The sequence below is a fragment of the Nerophis lumbriciformis genome, linkage group LG18, assembly GCF_033978685.3.
Source record: "Nerophis lumbriciformis linkage group LG18, RoL_Nlum_v2.1, whole genome shotgun sequence".
Taxonomy (NCBI): domain Eukaryota; kingdom Metazoa; phylum Chordata; class Actinopteri; order Syngnathiformes; family Syngnathidae; genus Nerophis; species Nerophis lumbriciformis.
This window is the reverse complement of record NC_084565.2, coordinates 32,734,628-32,755,102: the sequence shown is the minus strand read 5'-3', so window position 1 is coordinate 32,755,102 and position 20,475 is coordinate 32,734,628. Positions and strand designations below refer to the sequence as shown.

At 38.1% G+C, this 20,475-nt stretch overlaps 1 protein-coding gene across 8 annotated transcripts in view; it reads right to left on the bottom strand.

Moving 5' to 3' along the window:
* Window positions 1-5,542, bottom strand: part of exoc1 (exocyst complex component 1) — a 32,987-nt gene extending 27,445 nt beyond the window's left edge. For all 8 annotated transcript variants that reach the window (XR_009817073.2, XM_061978118.2, XM_061978119.2 and 5 more), the window contains exons 1-3: window positions 5,446-5,542; window positions 4,718-4,849; window positions 1,345-1,475 (exon numbers count right to left, since the gene is read on the bottom strand). Coding sequence is in view for 7 of the 8 variants with exons in the window: in XM_061978118.2 (XP_061834102.1) it covers window positions 1,345-1,475; window positions 4,718-4,841 (255 nt within the window). In the remaining variant the exon portion in view is untranslated. The remainder of the gene's footprint in view (window positions 1-1,344; window positions 1,476-4,717; window positions 4,850-5,445) is intronic.
* Between the last annotated feature and the right edge of the window lie 14,933 nt (window positions 5,543-20,475).

Below are 20,475 nucleotides of genomic sequence, written 5' to 3'. Positions count from 1 at the left end.
CCCAACTTCTTTGTCACGTGTTGCTGGCATCAAATTCTAAAGTTAATGATTATTTGCAAAAAAACAAAAGTTTATCAGTTTGAACATCAAATATGTTGTCTTTGTAGCATATTCAACTGAATATGGGTTGAAAATGATTTTCAAATCATTGTATTCCGTTTATATTTAGATCTAACACAATTTCCCAACTCATATGGAAACGGGGTTTGTAGATACAGTAAAGTTGACTGCAAATGATACTTCAAATGCAGCTGCTGTCATCATGTGGCGTTAATCAACTACTTAAAAACCTGATAGTTATTATTTTTCTGTAGAGAAAAAACAGTTTATATATAAAAATATTAGAGGTGGGACTCTTTGAGCACCTCACGATTCGATTACGATTCAGGAGCAACGATTCGATTAAAAATTGATTATTGATGCCTCATTAATAATATTATAATGTTTTTTCCCCAAATTTAGTGTTAAATTAACTTTTTGTTGTGTTTTATTTACATATTACATTGCAGTATTTGTCTTATTTTCTATTATTATATAGTGGCGCTTGATGGAGATACAGTATTCACCAAGCAGGACTTCTGTTTACAGGTTAAAGGTGAGCTTTGATATAGAAAAACACTACCAGCTAATCTTGGTGCTACTGTATCTTAACCGTGACAATCTCAAGTTGACCAGCTTTTGACAGAACAACTTTTTGACGGACTTCATCTTTTAACTTCTGCCTCATCAATAACACATCTCCACATTGCTGAAATTTTGAGACGCGAGACAGAACAAACTCATTGTGCCATTATTGCTAACAAGATAGCTATCTGCTATCAGTAATTTTAAGTAGGGGTGAACTATTTTGATGCACTCCTTCTTTGACATCAATAACACAGCGTTTGCTTGAGCTATGTGGAATAAAAACGCAGACACCCAATGCTAACACGGAATGCTAACATCACAGCTAATGATTGCATTTGTAAGTAAGGCCAAGGTCAAACTTAGTGGAATTACCCAGGATATGACGAAGTATTTCCACGTCTGTCGTAGCATTCATTGTTGGAGGATCCTTCAGGCTACTGGTAAGAACTGTGATCTACAGTAGAACCACACTCAAGGCAATCATTTTGGGAGAAAGGAGTGTAAAGCTGACGATAAGGGTGTAACTTAATGTTTAAAGGGCTCTATTAATGTTAAAAAAAAAACATATTTAGTAAAGAGTTTTTTAGGCTCTAACTATGAAAATATTTTATTTACTAGTAATTATCAGACTTTGCGGAAGTTTGTTAATCGCGGTCATGTCCGGTCCCAATTAACCGCGATAAACGAGGCACGACTGTATAGTACCACATAGCTGACCTTGCTTGCATCTTTGGCGTCCACTTCCGTCAGGTCCCGAAGCTCCCAGGTCAGCTGTCGTTTGTAAAAGTCTCCTTTGTCAGATTTCTTCACCTTGACTACTTTGACCTGCACGGGCCGCTCGGTGGTGACTACAAAGGAATGAAAAAAAAAAGGTCAGATTTTATTAGCAACATTCACCCATTTTGCTTCATGTCTCTTGTAGATTAGGGGTATCAAACTCGTTTTCATCAAGGGCCACATAGTCACGAAAGCCCCGAGAGGGACGCTTTATCAGTCAGTCCCTTCAGAATTTTGCGATGTTGTGATCGCGCCAATTCACGCAATTTCAACCAATCACTGTAAATTATGCGCGGCCTCGAAACTTTGCCCAATCTCTGAAACTTCCCCACCCATTTTAGCCAATCAAAATGGTCCCGGCAGCACTCAAACACAACACAACTGTCTAACCAATAAAATGTCTCCCTGCATCAGTGGGGTTGATTTTGCTGCAACTTTTAGAAAATGCTGCGGCTAAATCAGACATCCACAAAAAAAAGCCCGCAAAATCCTTCATTTGATTTTATAATTTTTGTTTACCAACAAACTGATGAAAAACTTGCTTTGGAATCAGAAGTCAAAGTGACAAGCTAGCGTAGAATTTAATTTGAAAAGGCTGTCAATGTTACCCAGAAACGCCGCCGGCTTCGCTGGGCCCGAGCTCATCTAAGATGGACTGATGCAAAGTGGAAAAGTGTTCTGTGGTCTGACGAGTCCACATTTAAAATTGTTTTTGGAAACTGTGGATGTCGTGTCCTCCGGACCAAAGAGGAAAAGAACCATCCGGACCGTTATAGGCGCAAAGTTCAAAAGCCAGCATCTGTGATGGTAAGCGGGTGTATTAGTGCCCAAGGAATGGGTAATTTACACATCTGTAAAGGCACCATTAATGCTGAAATGTACATACAGGTTTTGGAGCAACATATGTTGCCATCCAAGCAACGTCTTTTTTCATGAACGCCCCTGCTTATTTCAGCAAGACAATGCCAAGCCACATTCTGCACGTGATACAACAGCGTGGCTTCGTAGTAAAAGAGTGCGGGTACTAGACTGGCCTGCCTGTAGTCCAGACGTATCCCCCATTGAAAATGTGTGGCGCATTATGAAGCGTAAAATACGACAACGGAGACCCCGGACTGTTGAACAACTTAAGCTGTACATCAAGCAAGAATGGGAGAGAATTCCACTTGAAAAGCTTCAAAAATTGGTCACCTCAGTTCCCAAATGATGATGTAACACAGTGGTAAAAATATCCTTGTGCCAACTCTTTTGCAATGTGTTCCTGCCATTAAATTCTAAGTTAATGATTATTTGCAAAAAAAAAAAAAAAAGGTTTCTCAGTTCGAACATTAAATATCTTGTCTTTTCAGTCTATTCAATTGAATATAAGTTGAAAAGGATTTGCAAATCATTGTATTCTGTTTTTATTTACGATTTACACAACGTGCCTGGTTTTGGGTTTTGTATACATGTACAGCTCTGGTAATGGGTACATTCGCACCCACCTGCACAAATGTACTTCAAAATGTAACAAACAAAATAAATATGACTTTTTTTTGTTTACTAGGGCATGCATATATAATATGCATTAGTTTGACCATTTAAAATCAACGATAATAAAAAGGAGATGCTCGAAAATAGCATAAAAATGCCCCAAAAACTTGGAAAAACGCGATTCATAGCGTTACTTTTTGGTATAACCATCATGAGCGTTCTGTTCAGGTATATTTCTTTTATATTTTGATAAATCATCATATTTATGTATTACTAAATTTAAATAGGTATTGATCAATCTTTAAGCTGTGTGTATTTGATTTCAGTTTGCTTTTGACATCTTATTTAGAATTGTAGTTGAAACTTTTACAACCTTGTGTTGCGCTCATGATGGCGTAACCAAACTAGATTTCATTTAATGATCTTATTTTGAATAGTTAATCCCTTTTTTACATTTAGTATATTTAAATATTAATTTATAAACATTGAATACATTTCAAATATCAATAAAATGCAATTGCCTTCATCTTATTAAGATTAAAGTGTCATGTCTGTGTAATCATGTTTTGTTTTAAGTCATGTTTTGTTTAGTTTCTGGCTTTTCACTCCCTTGTCTTGTTTGCATGATTACCCATTAGTTTCACCTGTTCCACGTTTGGACTCATTGTGCACTCTTGTTTGTCACCATAGCAACCATTAGTTTTCACCTGTCACGTCACCCACCTGTTTCACGTTTTGAGTCACGCACCTGTTTTCGTTAATCATGTCTGTGTTATTTAAGCTTTTCATTTTCTGTTGTTCGTCCTGACGACATCCCCGCATTTATGCCCCCTGTCACACTCTGTCCACCTCTGCGCACTTCATGTCCATGCCAAGTAAGTTTGTTTATTATTGCCACAGTTAGTGTTTTTTGTTGTTCATAGTTTTTTGCCCCCGTGCAAGTCTTTTGTTTTCGTTAGTCAAGTTTGTACTTCCACCTTGAGCGCGCTTTTTGTTCCTTTGTTAGTGTAAAATAAATAATGTCTTCACCTTCACGCCATGTCTGGTCCAAATGTTCATTTGCACCTCGGGAGAACAAACCAAGCCAAAGTCCAAGTCTTGACATAAAGAACCAATGATTGTCACACACACTAGGTGTGGTGAAATTTGTCCTCTGCATTTGACCCATCCCCTTGTTCACCCCCGGGGGGGTGAGGGGAGCAGTGAGCAGCAGCGGTGCTGCGCCCGGGAATCATTGTGGTGATTTAACCCCCAATTCCAACCCTTGATGCTGAGTGCCAAGCAGGGAGGTAACGGGTCCCATTTTTATAGTCTTTGGTATGACTCCGCCGGGGTTTGAACTCACAACCTACCGATCTCAGGGCGGACACTCTAACCACTAGGGTAATGTTTAGTTACACCAAGTCATGAGCCTAACACTAAGCTTCATCACTTTGACTTGTAATATCTCTAATTCTGGTGGTGTTTTATGTTTTTTTTCTTTTTGGAACATGAACTATACATATAATACAATAAAGTCCCATATAAAATTATGTTTCTAGCCATACTTTAATTTTGCCTTTGAAAGTAACACTCCAATGTCCATTAGTGGAGCTGTACACATATATAAACACACACTGCTTCACTATATGAACTCTATGTTCAAGAACCAATTAAGTTTGTAAATTGAGTTTCCACTGTACATTTATCAAAGATGAAAATCTCTTTAGACGCACATTATTTCCAGGCTTTCCATGCCACATAAGAGGATGTGGCCATCAGGCATTGAGTTTGACACAAGTGCAACGGATTATCAAAGTCTGCTGCAGTTTAAAAAACGATTTTGTTACGATCCACATACCCGTCGCACACAAAAAGCAGTTCTTTTTCTTCTTCCCTGCCTTACAGACGTTCACGATGCCGAGTAAACGCTCGTCATTGGGCGTGAAGATGTCCCTCTGGAGAGCGTGCTTGATGGCTGTCATGATGGATGCTGTCATACAGAAGAGGAAGAGATTCATTATTCATGGTTACACACACAAACACAACCTTATTGACTACGTTTAGCTTCACTTCTGTTCTTCTCATCACCCCTAGGTTGCATTGTTATACGTGGATAACCAATGATCCAATTCTAATGACATGACAAACAAAAACAACAACAGTGATGGTTTAATATTCACAATAGAACATCAGAGAGTAATTTTCAAGTGCACATTACCGCCTTATTGTTGTCATATTTTTTAAATCCACTTATCTCAGTGGAGGAATGACAGCAGAACACATGAACAATATAAGCAAGAACTGCGTGTACGCCTCCAGAGGACATCAGGGTCGGACTAATATCTACATTAGCGACACGAAAAAAAAAACCTGTTTAAATCCAAAATGCCCTAAATCGCAGGTCGTAAATACATCTTGAAATGACAACATCCTAACTAGCTCAATGCTAATGCTAGCTTGAACGCACTAACGACTCCGCGGTTTACAAGTAATATGAACGCCGCGCCTGCAGCGCAACTTTGACGAGTTTCCCATATCGGAGTCTACATTTGAGCATGTTTAAATAAACACATAGAAAGTCATTACCTTGTTTGAGTCTAGCCCAACACCACCATCATCAGAAATCCACCAAGCAAGCACCGCCCTCCCACTTCCTGGTCTGGCAGAAACCACGTCACGTGACCCCAACAGCGCACAGCGTTTGCGCATACAGCCTTCAAAAATCACTTTTTGCCAGCAACAAAGTGGCCATTTGGGTATATTTTAGCCTTGTAAAGGGTATATTTCGACAAGTAAACAGTACAGTAGGTATTTAATTTTGATATATGTAATGCCCATAAAGGTATTCTAGTAAAATATGCAGAGATTAGATGTGTCATTATCAAAATATTACTTGAAATACATTTTTGGCAGCAACAAAGTTGCCGTTTGGGTATATTTTAGCTCTGTAAAGGGTATTTCAACAAGTAAACAGTACAGTAGGTATTTCATTTTGATATATGTAATGCCCATAGGGGAATTCTAGTAAAATATGCAGAGACAAGATGTGTCAGCAGGGGCGCCAAAAAAGGGGGATAAAGGAGACGGATTCTAGGGGCCCATGATGGAGGGGGGCCCAGAGAGGCCCCTAATGATGATGAAATTATAATACAGAAAAAATAGTGACACTGTGTTGGGGGCCCTGTAAAGATTCTTTTCATGGGGCCCAAAATCCCTAGCGGCGCCCCTGTGTGTCAGTATCAAAATATTACTTGAATTACATTTTTGGCAGCAACAAAGTGGCCGTTTGGGTATATTTTAGCTTTGTAAAAGGTATTTCGACAAGTTAACAGTACAGTAGGTATTTTATTTTGATATATGTAATGCCCATAGGGGAATTCTAGTAAAATATGCAGAGATAAGATGTATCAGTGTCAAAATATTACTTAAAATCAATTTTTGGCAGCAACAAAGTGGCCATTTAGGTAGATATTTGCTCTAAAAAGGGTATTTCAACAAGTAAACAGTACAGTAGGTATTTAATTTTGATGTGTCAGTATCAAAATATTACTTGAATTACCCGGTACATTTTTGGCAGCAACAAAGTGGTCGTTTGGGTATATTTTAGCTTGGTAAAGGGTATATCAACAAGTCAACAGTACAGTAGGTATTTAATATTGATATATGTAATGCTCATAATGGTATTCTAGTAAAATATGCAGAGATAAGATGTGTCATTATCAAAATATTACTTGAAATACATTTTTGGCAACAACAAAGTGGCCGTTTGGGTATATTTTAGCTTTGTAAAGGGTATTTCAACAAGTAAACAGTACAGTAGGTATTTAATTTTGATATATGTAATGCCCATAGGGGAATTCTAGTAAAATATGCAGAGATAAGATGTGTCAGTATCAAAATATTACTTGAATTAAATTTTTGGCAGCAACAAAGTGGCCGTTTGGGTATATTTTAGCTTTGTAAAGGGTATATCAACAAGTCAACAGTACAGTAGGTATTTAATTTTGATGTGCAGTATCAAAATATTACTTGAATTAAATTTTTGGCAGCAACAAAGTGGCCTTTTGGGTATATTTTAGCTTTGTAAAGGGTATTTCAACAAGTAAACAGTACAGTAGGTATTTAATTTTGATATATGTAATGCTCATAATGGTATTCTAGTAAAATATGCAGAGATAAGATGTGTCATTATCAAAATATTACTTAAAATCAATTTTTGGCAGCAACAAAGTGGCCATTTAGGTATATATTTGCTCTAAAAAGGGTATTTCAACAAGTAAACAGTACAGTAGGCATTTAATTTTGATGTGCAGTATCAAAATATTACTTGAATTAAATTTTTGGCAGCAACAAAGTGGCCTTTTGGGTATATTTTAGCTTTGTAAAGGGTATTTCAACAAGTAAACAGTACAGTAGGTATTTAATTTTGATATATGTAATGCTCATAAGGATATTCTAGTAAAATATGCAGAGATAAGATGTGTTAGTGTCAAAATATTACTTGAAATAAACTTTTGGCAGTAACAAAGTGGCTGTTTGGGTATATTTTAGCTTTGTAAAGGGTATATCAACAAGTCAACAGTACAGTAGGTATTTAATTTTGATATATGTAATGCTCATAATGGTATTCTAGTAAAATATGCAGAGATAAGATGTGTCATTATCAAAATATTACTTAAAATCAATTTTTGGCAGCAACAAAGTGGCCATTTAGGTATATATTTGCTCTAAAAAGGGTATTTCAACAAGTAAACAGTACAGTAGGTATTTAATTTTGATGTGCAGTATCAAAATATTACTTGAATTAAATTTTTGGCAGCAACAAAGTGGCCTTTTGGGTATATTTTAGCTTTGTAAAGGGTATTTCAACAAGTAAACAGTACAGTAGGTATTTAATTTTGATATATGTAATGCTCATAAGGATATTCTAGTAAAATATGCAGAGATAAGATGTGTCAGTGTCAAAATATTACTTGAAATAAACTTTTGGCAGTAACAAAGTGGCCGTTTGGGTATATTTTAGCTTTGTAAAGGGTATATCAACAAGTCAACAGTACAGTAGGTATTTAATATTGATATATGTAATGCTCATAATGGTATTCTAGTAAAATATGCAGAGATAAGATGTGTCATTATCAAAATATTACTTGAAATACATTTTTGGCAGCAACAAAGTGGCCGTTTGGGTATATTTTAGCTTTGTAAAGGGTATTTCAACAAGTAAACAGTACAGTTGGTATTTAATTTTGATATATGTAATGCACATAAGGATATTCTAGTAAAATATGCAGAGATAAGATGTGTCAGTGTCAAAATATTACTTGAAGTTAACTTTTGGCAGTAACAAAGTGGCCGTTTGGATATATTTTAGCTTTGTAAAGGGTATATCAACAAGTAAACAGTACAGTAGGTATTTATTTTGATATATGTAATGCTCATAAAGGTATTCTAGTAAAATATGCAGAGATAAGATGTGTCAGTATCAAAATATTACTTGAATTACATTTTTGGCAGCAACAAAGTGGCCTTTTGGGTATATTTTAGCTTTGTAAAGGGTATTTCAACAAGTAAACAGTACAGTAGGTATTTAATTTTGATATATGTAATGCTCATAAGGATATTCTAGTAAAATATGCAGAGATAAGATGTGTTAGTGTCAAAATATTACTAGAAATAAACTTTTGGCAGTAACAAAGTGGCCGTTTGTGTATATTTTAGCTTTGTAAAGGGTATATCAACAAGTCAACAGTACAGTAGGTATTTAATTTTGATATATGTAATGCTCATAAAGGTATTCTAGTAAAATATGCAGAGATAAGATGTGTCATTATCAAAATATTACTTAAAATCAATTTTTGGCAGCAACAAAGTGGCCATTTAGGTATATATTTGCTCTGAAAAGGGTATTTCAACAAGTAAACAGTACAGTAGGTATTTAATTTTGATGTGCAGTATCAAAATATTACTTGAATTAAATTTTTGGCAGCAACAAAGTGGCCTTTTGGGTATATTTTAGCTTTGTAAAGGGTATTTCAACAAGTAAACAGTACAGTAGGTATTTAATTTTGATATATGTAATGCTCATAAGGATATTCTAGTAAAATATGCAGAGATAAGATGTGTTAGTGTCAAAATATTACTTGAAATAAACTTTTGGCAGTAACAAAGTGGCCGTTTGGGTATATTTTAGCTTTGTAAAGGGTATATCAACAAGTCAACAGTACAGTAGGTATTTAATTTTGATATATGTAATGCTCATAATGGTATTCTAGTAAAATATGCAGAGATAAGATGTGTCAGCATCAAAATATTACTTGAAATCAATTTTTGGCAGCAACAAAGTGGCTGTTTGGGTATATTTGAGCTTTGTAAAGGGTATTTCAACAAGTAAACAGTACAGTAGGTATTTAATTTTGATATATGTAATGCCCATAGGGGAATTCTAGTAAAATATGCAGAGATAAGATGTGTCATTATCAAAATATTACTTGAATTAAATTTTTGGCAGCAACAAAGTGGTCTTTTGGGTATATTTTAGCTTTGTAAAGGGTATTTCAACAAATAAACAGTACAGTAGGTATTTAATTTTGATACATGTAATGCTCATAAAGGTATTCTAGTAAAATATGCAGAGATAAGATGTGTCAGTGTCAAAATATTACTTGAAATCCATTTTTGGCAGCAACAAAGTGACCATTTGGGTATATTTTAGCTTTGTAAAGGGTATTTCAACAAGTAAACAGTACAGTAGGTATTTAATTTTGATACATGTAATGCTCATAAAGGTATTCTAGTAAAATATGCAGAGATAAGATGTGTCAGCATCAAAATATTACTTGAAATCAAATCACAGAACTTTCCTCCAGAAGGTCTTATCTTTGTCCATGTGATGTCAGATGAAACAAAAATTGAGCTGTTTGGCCACAATACCCAGCAATATGTTTTGAGGAGAAAAGGTGAGGCCTTTAATCCCATGAACACCAAGCCTACTGTCAAGCATGGTGGTGGTAGTATTATGCTCTGGGCCTGTTTTGCTGCCAATGGAACTGGTGCTTTACAGAGAGTAAATGGGTCAATGAAAAAGAAGGATTAGCTCCAAATTCTTCAGGACAACCTAAAATCTTCAGCCCGGAGGTTGGGTCTTGGGCGCAGTTGGGTGTTCCAACAGGACAATGACCCCAAACACACGTCAAAAGTGGTAAAGGAATGGCTAAATCAGGCTAGAATTATGGTTTTAGAATGGCCTCCCCAAAGTCCTGACTTAAACGTGTGGACAATGCTGAAGAAACAAGTCCATGTCAGAAAACCAACACATTTAGCTGAACTGCACCAATTTTGTCAAGAGGAGTGGTCTAAATTTCAACCAGAAGCTTGTGGTTGGCTACCAAAAGCGCCTTATTGCAGTGAAACTTGCCAAGGGACATGTAAGCAAATATTTACATTGCTGTATGTATACTTTTGACCCAGCACATTTGCTCACATTTTCAGTAGACCCATAATAAATTCATAAAAGAACCAAACTTCATGAATGTTTTTTGTGACCAACAAGTATGTGCTCCAATCACTCTATCACAAAAAAATAAGAGTTGTAGAAATTATTGGAATCTCAGACAGCCATGACATTATGTTCTTTACAAGTGTATGTAAACTTTTGACCACGACTGTATATATACACATATATAGTTAATTTGCATGCAGGCTTGCGGCCCCCGAGTCAAAAAGTTTGGACACCCCAGTTGTATGACAACTAAACGTATTTTATCTACACGCTTTGATTTGAATTTGAATTGCCATTGTTTTATGATGACTACATTTTATGATTTTTAACTTGAATTACAATTATTTTCATGACTATTCTATTTTTATTTCCGCCTTCTTGTAATTCCCTGTAAAGCACTTTGAATTGCCTTGTGTACAAATCGTGCTTCAAAATAAACTTGCCTTGCCTTGCCATTGGCATTTTACGTGTGCCATCACGCCATAATAAAACTGTACTATTACAAGATCCCTGACTTGTACTATTTTGTTAGTTTCTGTTGCGAACGGTGGAGATTGTCGTTAATAACGGGTGGGAGGACCTCTGGCATTGCTCCAATTAAGATCAGAGATGTCATAGTGTATGTGTTTGGGTCAACGTGACTGTTTCCTTCCATTGCGCTTTTTTGTTTTGCTACATGTATCTCGTCGTCATGATTCACCCACTCCTCTGTGCAGACCCCCTCCCCGCCTCCGCTCCCTGCCCCCAGCTTTCATTTTGTAAATGTCAAAAGGTTGACGGGGCTGATGCAAAATACAACATAACTCCCAAATTGCCCTGATTGCGAAGGCTGTTTGCTTATCAAGATGGAGCGTAAGTCTTTGGGGGTGAGTGTCATCGTCATCACTGTGGCACTGCAGTTTGTGTTAGATGCTGGAGGTTTGTTGTTTCGAATGATCCGCTAGGAAGCCTACCTCAGTCCCTGACAAGTGCCGAGGTTGATGTGCGGGTACGACTCGCAAAACAAAAGAGGGCTCCGCAGCATCGGTGAAAGATGATTACATCTGTGTGATCTACATTTGACATTCACACCAACGATGGACGCCATGATAGCCTTTCTCATTCTGCGCAGAATCTGAATTTCCTATCTGGATGGCATTTTGTGCAGCCCTTTAATGGGCCTGCAGATCACATAAGCGGTCATTGACAGAATAAGAACGCAAGTGAATACATTTGCATGCATAGAAGTTGAATTCTCGCGCTTGGAGGGTTTCGCTACGACTTGAAGCGGATGGAATAGCACTAAGTTGAAAAGAGACTTCCTCCAACCCGGCAGGCACAAAACATTAAAACAGCGTTGGGAACTTGTTGAATTAGGTCCTGACGTTGAGCAATTCAAAGATAACGTTGAAACGACATGCTTTATGACCAATGTTCCCTCTAATTTTTCATGTGTGTGAGCAAACGCAAAAACTCCCTGAGCATTCAGTGGAGCCCATGTGAGCAACATCAGACGTGCAAACCTGACTAAATAACAAGTTCAATCTCCATCCATCCATCCATTTTCTACCGCGTGTCCCTTTCGGGGTCGCGGGGGGTGCTGGAGCCTATTTCAGCTGCATTCGGGCGGAAGGCAGCGTACACCCTGGACAAGTCCCCACCTCATCGCAGGGCCAACACAGATAGACAGACAACATTCTCTTATTATTATAATCAAATGACAGCAGTCATTTCCATGAGGTTATTTTCTAATATAAGTGTTTAGGCCCACTTACAATGACAATAACAAAAAATATTGTTTTTCATGAACTGTGTACTTGTATTGTTTGTCTGGGTGGAGGTCCTGTTTTGGAAATAATTTGTACCCCTTTCAGACATTGCATTTAGTTCCCATTAAAACATTCACATGTGGCACAATGAGATGTAAGCAGGGGATCATGTGTACATTCCTGCAACTTCCTGTTTGTAAAAAATATATTTTTATTAGTATTTATTTAATATACTAACAGCATTTCATGATTAATATTTATAAATTAAGATTCCTAATAAATGACACTAGAATAAGCACACATTTGATTGGTAAATCATAGTGTAACGACCTGGAATTGCACTTTATGCGTGGTGTTGGAGTTGTCCGACTTTTTGTGTGGCTGTAAACGCATCACTGGCTAAGTGCCATATGTGGATGTGTTGGCGCAAGTGAGAAAGAGCGAGCGGCTGCTGTTGATATAACAAAGTTGGTTTTGGTCTGGTTTGTACTGCAGAAAATGACCAGTTTTGCGAGATATAATTTTTTTTACTAATGTTTTGGTGATGTGTTTATGGCCGACAATAAAGAGTTTTGCTCAGTAAAGTGATCAATGGAATTCATGTCCCAAAGCGCCTCGACAGGCGCTACAATATTTGAACAATGATGACGAAAACTGTTTTCTCTGTCGTGTCCGTGTCGTGTCGAAAATTGTTATGCGCTTATTTTTTTTATTTGATTTTGTGCGTAGCATAGATTTGCCGTGCGCAGAGGACGCTTGAGCAGTGCGCAATTGCACAGGCGCGCACCTTAGAGGGAACATTGTTTATGACAACGTTTAATGTTTAATGTTCAATGTTGGGTTGTGATGTTGATTTAACCATTGAAATTTGGTCATTTCCCAACCAATATTCAACCACACAAATACAAGGTTGAAACAACATGCTTTTTGACGACGTTGATTCAATGTCAGGTTGTGATGTTGAGTTGACCATTGAAATGTGGTCATTTCCCAACCAACAACGTGGATCCAACGAGAGCTGAAACGATTCCTCGAGTAACTCGAGTAATTAGATGACAAAACATATTCAAGGAATTTTCGTCGTTAAGTTTTTTTTATGGCATTTTGCCTCATTTAGTTAACAGTAGTCTGGATTAAAAATGTTCTTTAAAGGATTCTTTACTATTGGGAAATAGGGCCTGGCGAAAGTCTGCAATTTCCGAGTGCTTTTGTGGAAGACCCATCACATTAATTACGTTAAGGGTAACATTTCACCTAAAGTCGCCAGGTATGTGGTCTACAAAACAAAAGTGTGAAGTGAATGATATTTATATAGTGCTGTTCTCTAGTGACTCAAAGCGCTTTTACATAGTAAACCCAATATCTAAGTTACATTTAAACCAGTGTGGGTGGCACTGGGAGCAGGTGGGTAAAGTGTCTTGCCCAAGGACACAACGGCAGTGACGAGGATGGCGGAAGCGGGGATCGAACCTGGAACTCTCAAGTTGCTGGCACGGCCACTCTACCAACCGAGCTATACCGCCCTGGTAAAATACAGCCAGGGTCTCTAATTAGTGCCAGATTTAAAAAAAATAGCGTTAACAGCTCAGGCTATGGGGAACCTCCTGGTATTTTTCAAATAACTCCCCAAGATATCTGTACCTGCAATAAAGCATCATGGGTGGCAGCATCCAGCAGCTTTATCTACCTCTGCATGCACTATAAAATGGCTTGAAACACATGTGCGTTACACTTGCTGTAGTGTTAACAATGAATTTAGCAGCACTATTAATGCTGACTGAGCAGTTTGCGCCTTAGCGCTATTACGTCATTGGTTGGGTTGTGCAATAGACTTGTTAATAAATGACCATGTGGTCAAAGAAAGACCTTTTTTCCTGTTATAATAATCATTAGAGATCCATCCATCCCATCCATTTTCTACCGCATTATTCCCAGATGTCCGATAATATCGGCCTGCCGATATTATCGGCCGATAAATGCGTTAAAATGTAATATCGGAAATGATCGGTATCGGGTTTTCTTTATCGGTATCGTTTTTTTTTGTTTTTTTTTATTATATCAACATAAAAAACACAAGATACACTTACAATTAGTGCACCAACCCAAAAAACCTCCCTCCCCCATTTACACTCATTCACACTCACAAAAGGGTTGTTTCTTTCTGTTATTAATATTCTGGTTCCTACATTATATATCAATATATATCAATACAGTCTGCAAGGAATACAGTCCGTAAGCACACATGATTGTGCGTGCTGCTGGTCCACTAATAGTACTAACCTTTAAGAGTTAATTTGACTATCCATCCATCCATCCATTTTCAACCGCTTATTCCCTTCGGGGTCGCGGGGGGCGCTGGAGCCTATCTCAGCTACAATCGGGCGGAAGGCAGTGTACACCCTGGACAAGTCGCCACCTCATCACAGGGCCAACACAGATAGACAGACAACATTCACACTCACATTCACACACTAGGGCCAATTTAGTGTTGCCAATCAACCTATCCCCAGGTGCATGTTAATTTGACTAATTTTCATTAATTACTAGCTTCTATGTAACTGTTTTTATATTGTTTTATTTTCTTTTTTATTCAAGAAAATGTTTTTAATTTATTTATCTTATTTTTTATTTTATTTTATTTTTTAAAGTACCTTATCTTCACCATACCTCGTTGTTCAAATTAGGCATAATGTGTTAATTCCACGACTGTATATATCGGTTGATATCTGTATCGGTTGATATCGGTATCGGTAATTAAAGAGTTGGACAATATCGGAATATCCGATATCGGCAAAAAGCCATTATCGGACATCCCTAATAATCATGTATATGTTATCACACAACTTTATGCTTAAGGACCGTTGCAATAGTTATTATCTTTATTTTTCTATCTGTGCAAAGCTGGCAATCCAAAAGATTGCTAGCCGTCTCGTATCAGTGTTGTGTCCAGACTCGGCCTGCTGACTGCCAAGGCCGAACACCGCCGTGACGCAGACATGGCAGAGACAAGGCGATATCACCAGCGTCAACACATTTTTTGTATAGTCATATATTGTGTCGAACTGGAGCTGTCGAGATTACCCCCTTCCCTCAGTGACAGCTTCAGTGATGTAACCAGGGAAATAAATAGAGGAAGCACGCGGGCTGGACTTTTAGAACATAGTTTGGATCTGTAGCTAGAATACAGCCCAAAACACGTGTCTCCTCATTGAGCCAAATTGAACTCTGTCTCTGCATGATTCCTTGCTTCTCGTCTGTTTAATAAATGTCATCAGTGTTTGAACCTGACATTTCCTTTCTACTTTGTCATGCATTCCAAATTATTCTTAAAGTTGAAAAAATATTTTTTCCAAAACTGTGCAAACCAACAAAGAAGGAAAACTTGCCGTGTATTAATACGCTTAGAAGAGCGAGCACACAGAGCACCTCTTCAATACCCTTATTTAAGAATCCTTCTGCCAAGTGCGTACAATGTGTGACCCCCTGACCTGTTCCTACACAAGAGAGGAAATTATTAGCGTGAATACCCTACTTTGGTAACCTCATCCCAAGGTGAGGCCCTTGCCCGCCGCTCTCCAAATTGCATGTAAAGACGCGCTCGCTGGTCCTCCAAAGAGAAAGTATAAGCACGACGGCAGCGGATAATTACGTGAGCAACGATTCGCAGGGAGCTCTTTGCTCGTTAGGGAGCTTGGCCGCGCGCGCGATTTTGTTTTGAAGCAATCATGTAATTTCCAGCGTGTGACCTCGAAACAGTTGCCTAAGAGCGTGTACAGTGACGAGCAAAAGTGGGATATAGGCGGATAAAAGATTGTTGATTCATTGTAGAAATTTGTTGGGAAAAAAATCAGATTACGCTTGTCAATTAGCAAATTAAAAATGCCTATTATATATGAAAATGTAGCGTGGAGGTAAAGCAAGTGTACTAATGTTATGAAAAGAATACATCTTGAACAATCGCAAATTGTAGCAAAATGCAGTTTTTTCTGGCAAAATATGCAACATATTCAATCTGCCATCTTGGCTTTTTGGGAGTGAGTCCCTGAAATATGCAATACCAATTTAGTAATTTAATACCAATTTAAACTATTATACGAGATAAGGGTCTTTAACTTGACCTGCTGTTGTACTCTGTTTCAAAGTGTTAACATGTGCTCAATGTTTCCTTACCATTATTGCTATGTTGTCTCTTACCATTGTTGGTATTTTGTCTATTAACATTGTTGGTATATTGTCTATTACCATTGTTGGTATTTTGTCTATTACCATTTTGGTATTTTGTCTATTACCATTGTTGGTATTTTGTCTATTACCATTGTTGGTATATTGTCTATTACCATTGTTGGTATTTTGTCTATTACCATTGTTGGTATTTTGTCTATTACCATTGTTGGTATTTTGTCTATTACCATTGTTGGTGTTTTGTCTATTACCATTGTTGGTATTTTGTCTATGACCATTTTGGTATTTTGTCTATTACCATTGTTGGTAGTTTGTCTATTACCATTATTGGTATATTGTCTATTACCATTGTTGGTATATTGTCTATTACCATTGTTGGTATTTTGTTTATTACCATTGTTGGTATTTTGTCTATTACCATTGTTGGTATATTGTCTATTACCATTGTTGGTATTTTGTCTATTACCATTGTTGGTATTTTGTCTATTACCATTGTTGGTGTTTTGTCTATTACCATTGTTGGTATTTTGTCTATTACCATTGTTGGTATATTGTCTATTATCATTGTTGGTATTTTGTCTATTACCATTGTTGGCATATTGTCTATTACCATTGCTGGTATTTTGTCTATTACCATTGTTGGTATTTTGTCTATTACCATTGTTGGTATATTATCTATTACCATTGTTGGTATTTTGTCTATTACCATTGTTGGTATTTTGTCTATTACCATTGTTTGTATATTATCTATTACCATTGTTGGTATGTTGTCTATTACCATTGTTGGTATATTCATTCTTCCTACATTGTTGATACAAATTATTGTTACAGTGTAATAATTATACAGTGAAACTCAATGTATTAATCACTGAATTGAGAACTGGGGGTGGGATTAAATAAATGATCTTCTTCCCACTTTCTTTCAGGCAAAACTGGACCATCATACTCACAAACTGTACATTACCCTTTGCTTTATATTAATTTATATTATTACGCGTTGTCAACCTTGTATTTTTTATTTTTTCATGTCATTGCCTAAAATAAATGAATATATGAAAAAAAATGAAATGAAAATGAACAATGTCTTGTTAAATTCTCAAGAAACCATCCACAAAAGCCATGATGTTACAACGGCCATGTTGTCATTATGTTAGACGCTGATTACAACACGTTGTAAATTCACCCATTGTCAGAGTGAACATAAGACCAGGAAGGCTAATGACGCATTCGGGAGGCAGGAAATTGGGAGTGTGCACGGATCCGATTTAATGACAAAAATATGATTCTCACAACGTAACATAACACTGCCACACAGCACAAGTAAAACGAGTCTAAACGAATTTGCCACCAGTGCAATTAACGTATGTGGAAATGATCATACATTCCCTTAGTAATACTTCAGGTAGAGATGCCATAAGTCTGTTATTAACAGAAATAATGACATCAGTATTAAACATTATTGCGTCACGTGGGTCCAATCAATGCTGCAGATTATGAGTCCAACTGAAATTGGAATACGACTGTGACACATCCATGATGGAAATAAGATGCATAATAAGTGTTCATATAGGGCAGGGGTGGCAAACTCATTTTAGCTCAGGGGACGCATGGAGGAAAATCTGTGCACACGTGGGCCGGACTATTAAAATCATGGCATTAAAACTCAAAAATAGGATAGGATAAGATAGGTTTTTATTGTCATTGCACAAGTACAACAAAACTTTGTTTTCAGCACAAACCCGTTCAAGATTAGACAAAAAAGCAGTGTACAGGGTTACAGAACAGGAACGCTGATGGGTCGCCACAAGGCGCCCCGTAAAAGATGGGAAAAAAGGTAAAACGCTGGGGAAGGATGAGTAAAAAATACAACTGACTTACTGACCCACTGACTGATTGACTGACCGACTGACTGACTGACCGAGCGACTCACTCACTCACTCACTCACTGAATCATTGACTCACTGACTGACTCACTGACTGACTGACTTACCGGTCAGTCTCACTCACTTTCTTTATCCCTCCCACACTCACTCACTCATTGACTGACTGACTGACACATTCACTCACTCACTCACTCACTCACTCACTCACTCACTCACTCACTCACTCACTGACAAACCAATGGCAACAATCACATAACCTAAAAAATGGATAAAAAGTGTGAGAGGTACTTCCACTGGAATGAACTGCTCTGTATTAAATATAGAAAACAAGCCCAACAAATGCTAATTAATCAATCAATGTTTATTTATATAGCCCTAAATCACAAGTGTCTCAAAGGGCTGCACAAGCCACAACAACATCCTCGGTACAGAGCCCACATAAGGGCAAGGAAAAACTCACCCCAGTGGGACGTCGATGTGAATGACTATGAGAAACCTTGGAGAGGACCGAATATGTGGGTAACCCCCCCAGGGGAGACCGAATGCAATGGATGTCGAGTGACTCTGACATAATATTGTGAGAGTCCAGTCCATAGTGGATCCAACATAATAGTAAGAGTCCAATCCATAGTGGGGTCAGCAGGAAACCATCCCGAGCGGAGACGGGTCAACAGCGCAGAGATGTTCCCAACCGATGCACAGGCGAGCGGTCCACCCCGGGTCTCGACTCTGGACAGCCAGCACTTCATCCATGGCCACCGGACCTGTGTGTCTCCCCCTCCACAAGGGATAGGGGGGAGCAGAGGAGAAAAGAAAAGAAACGGCAGATCAACTGGTCTAAAAAAGGGGGTCTATTTAAAGGCTAGAGTATACAAATGAGTTTTAAGATGGGACTTAAATGCTTCTACTGAGGTAGCATATCTAACTGTTACCGGGAGGGCATTCCATAGTACTGGAGCCCGAATAGAAAACGCTCTATAGCCCGCAGACTTTTTTTGGGCTCTGGGAATCACTAATAAGCCAGAGTTCTTTGAACGCAGATTTCTTGCCGGGACATATGGTACAATCCAACGGCAAGATAGGATGGAGTTAGACCGTGTAGTATTTTATACGTAAGTAGTAAAACCTTAAAGTCACATCTTAAGTGCACAGGAAGCCAGTGCAGGTGAGCCAGTATAGGCCTAATATGATCAAACTTTCTTGTGATGATTTCTTGTAATGATTCATCCTCATCTCAATTAATGTTGTGTTGTGTTGCTTGACAAGATCGACGGTTTTGTGTTCCACACAACTCTCCTCAGCACATCTCGGTTTTACCTCGACAGAAGGTTTTGTTGTCTTCCTTTAATCCAGCGCACGCAACTCCCCGTCCTAATCAAGTCGTTAAAAGGTCATGACATTTCCACACCTCCAGAGAGCCCTGGGGCCCTCCAGCCCAGTGGGATCAAGACGTGGCAACAAACTGAAGTCTTATTTTCAATTCAGAAGAATTCATTTGAGTGCGGATGCAAGTCTTACAGTATATCCACTATAGCTCGTCATTAGGACTTTTTAGTTCCTCCCGGAGGATGTGCGTGGTGGAGTGTGGGAGGCTGACAAGGGTGTGGACTCCTTAGAAGCCTGCTGTTGTTGCACATGTTAAAAACACTTATGGGACCTAAAATATTTCTGTTCAAGTCATTTCTTCTTCAATCAATCAATCAAGGTGATGAACCTGTTATTTTTCTTCACATTGCACTCTACTTAAAAGTCCTTATAATGCAAAGTTGACTTTTAACGAGCATTGTGGTTAGAATGTCCGCCCTGAGATCGGTAGGCCGTGAGTTCAAACCCCGGCCGAGTCATACCAAAGACTATAAAAATGGGACCCATTACCTCCCTGCTTGGCACTCAGCATCAAGGGTTGGAATTGGGGGTTAAATCACTGTGACAAACCCCGGCCAAGTCATAGCAAAGACTATAAAAATGGGACCCATTACCTCCCTGCTTGGCACTCAGCATCAAAGGTTGGAATTGGGGGTTAAATCACCAAAAATAATTCCCGGGCGTGGCCACCGCTGCTGCCCACTGCTCCCCTCACCTCCCAGAGGGTGATCAAGGGTGATGGGTCAAATGCAGAGGATAATTTCGCCACACCTAGTGGTACTTTAACTTAAACTTTGTTATAACGTTGTATGTTAATTTACTGCTTTAGGTGAGAACCTTGCATAAGCCCTTTTTGGGTTTCTTTTCCCACCTTATTTCTTATTTCTTATCACATATTTGTCATTACTCATTTATTGTCTCTGTGTATTTTAACAATGTT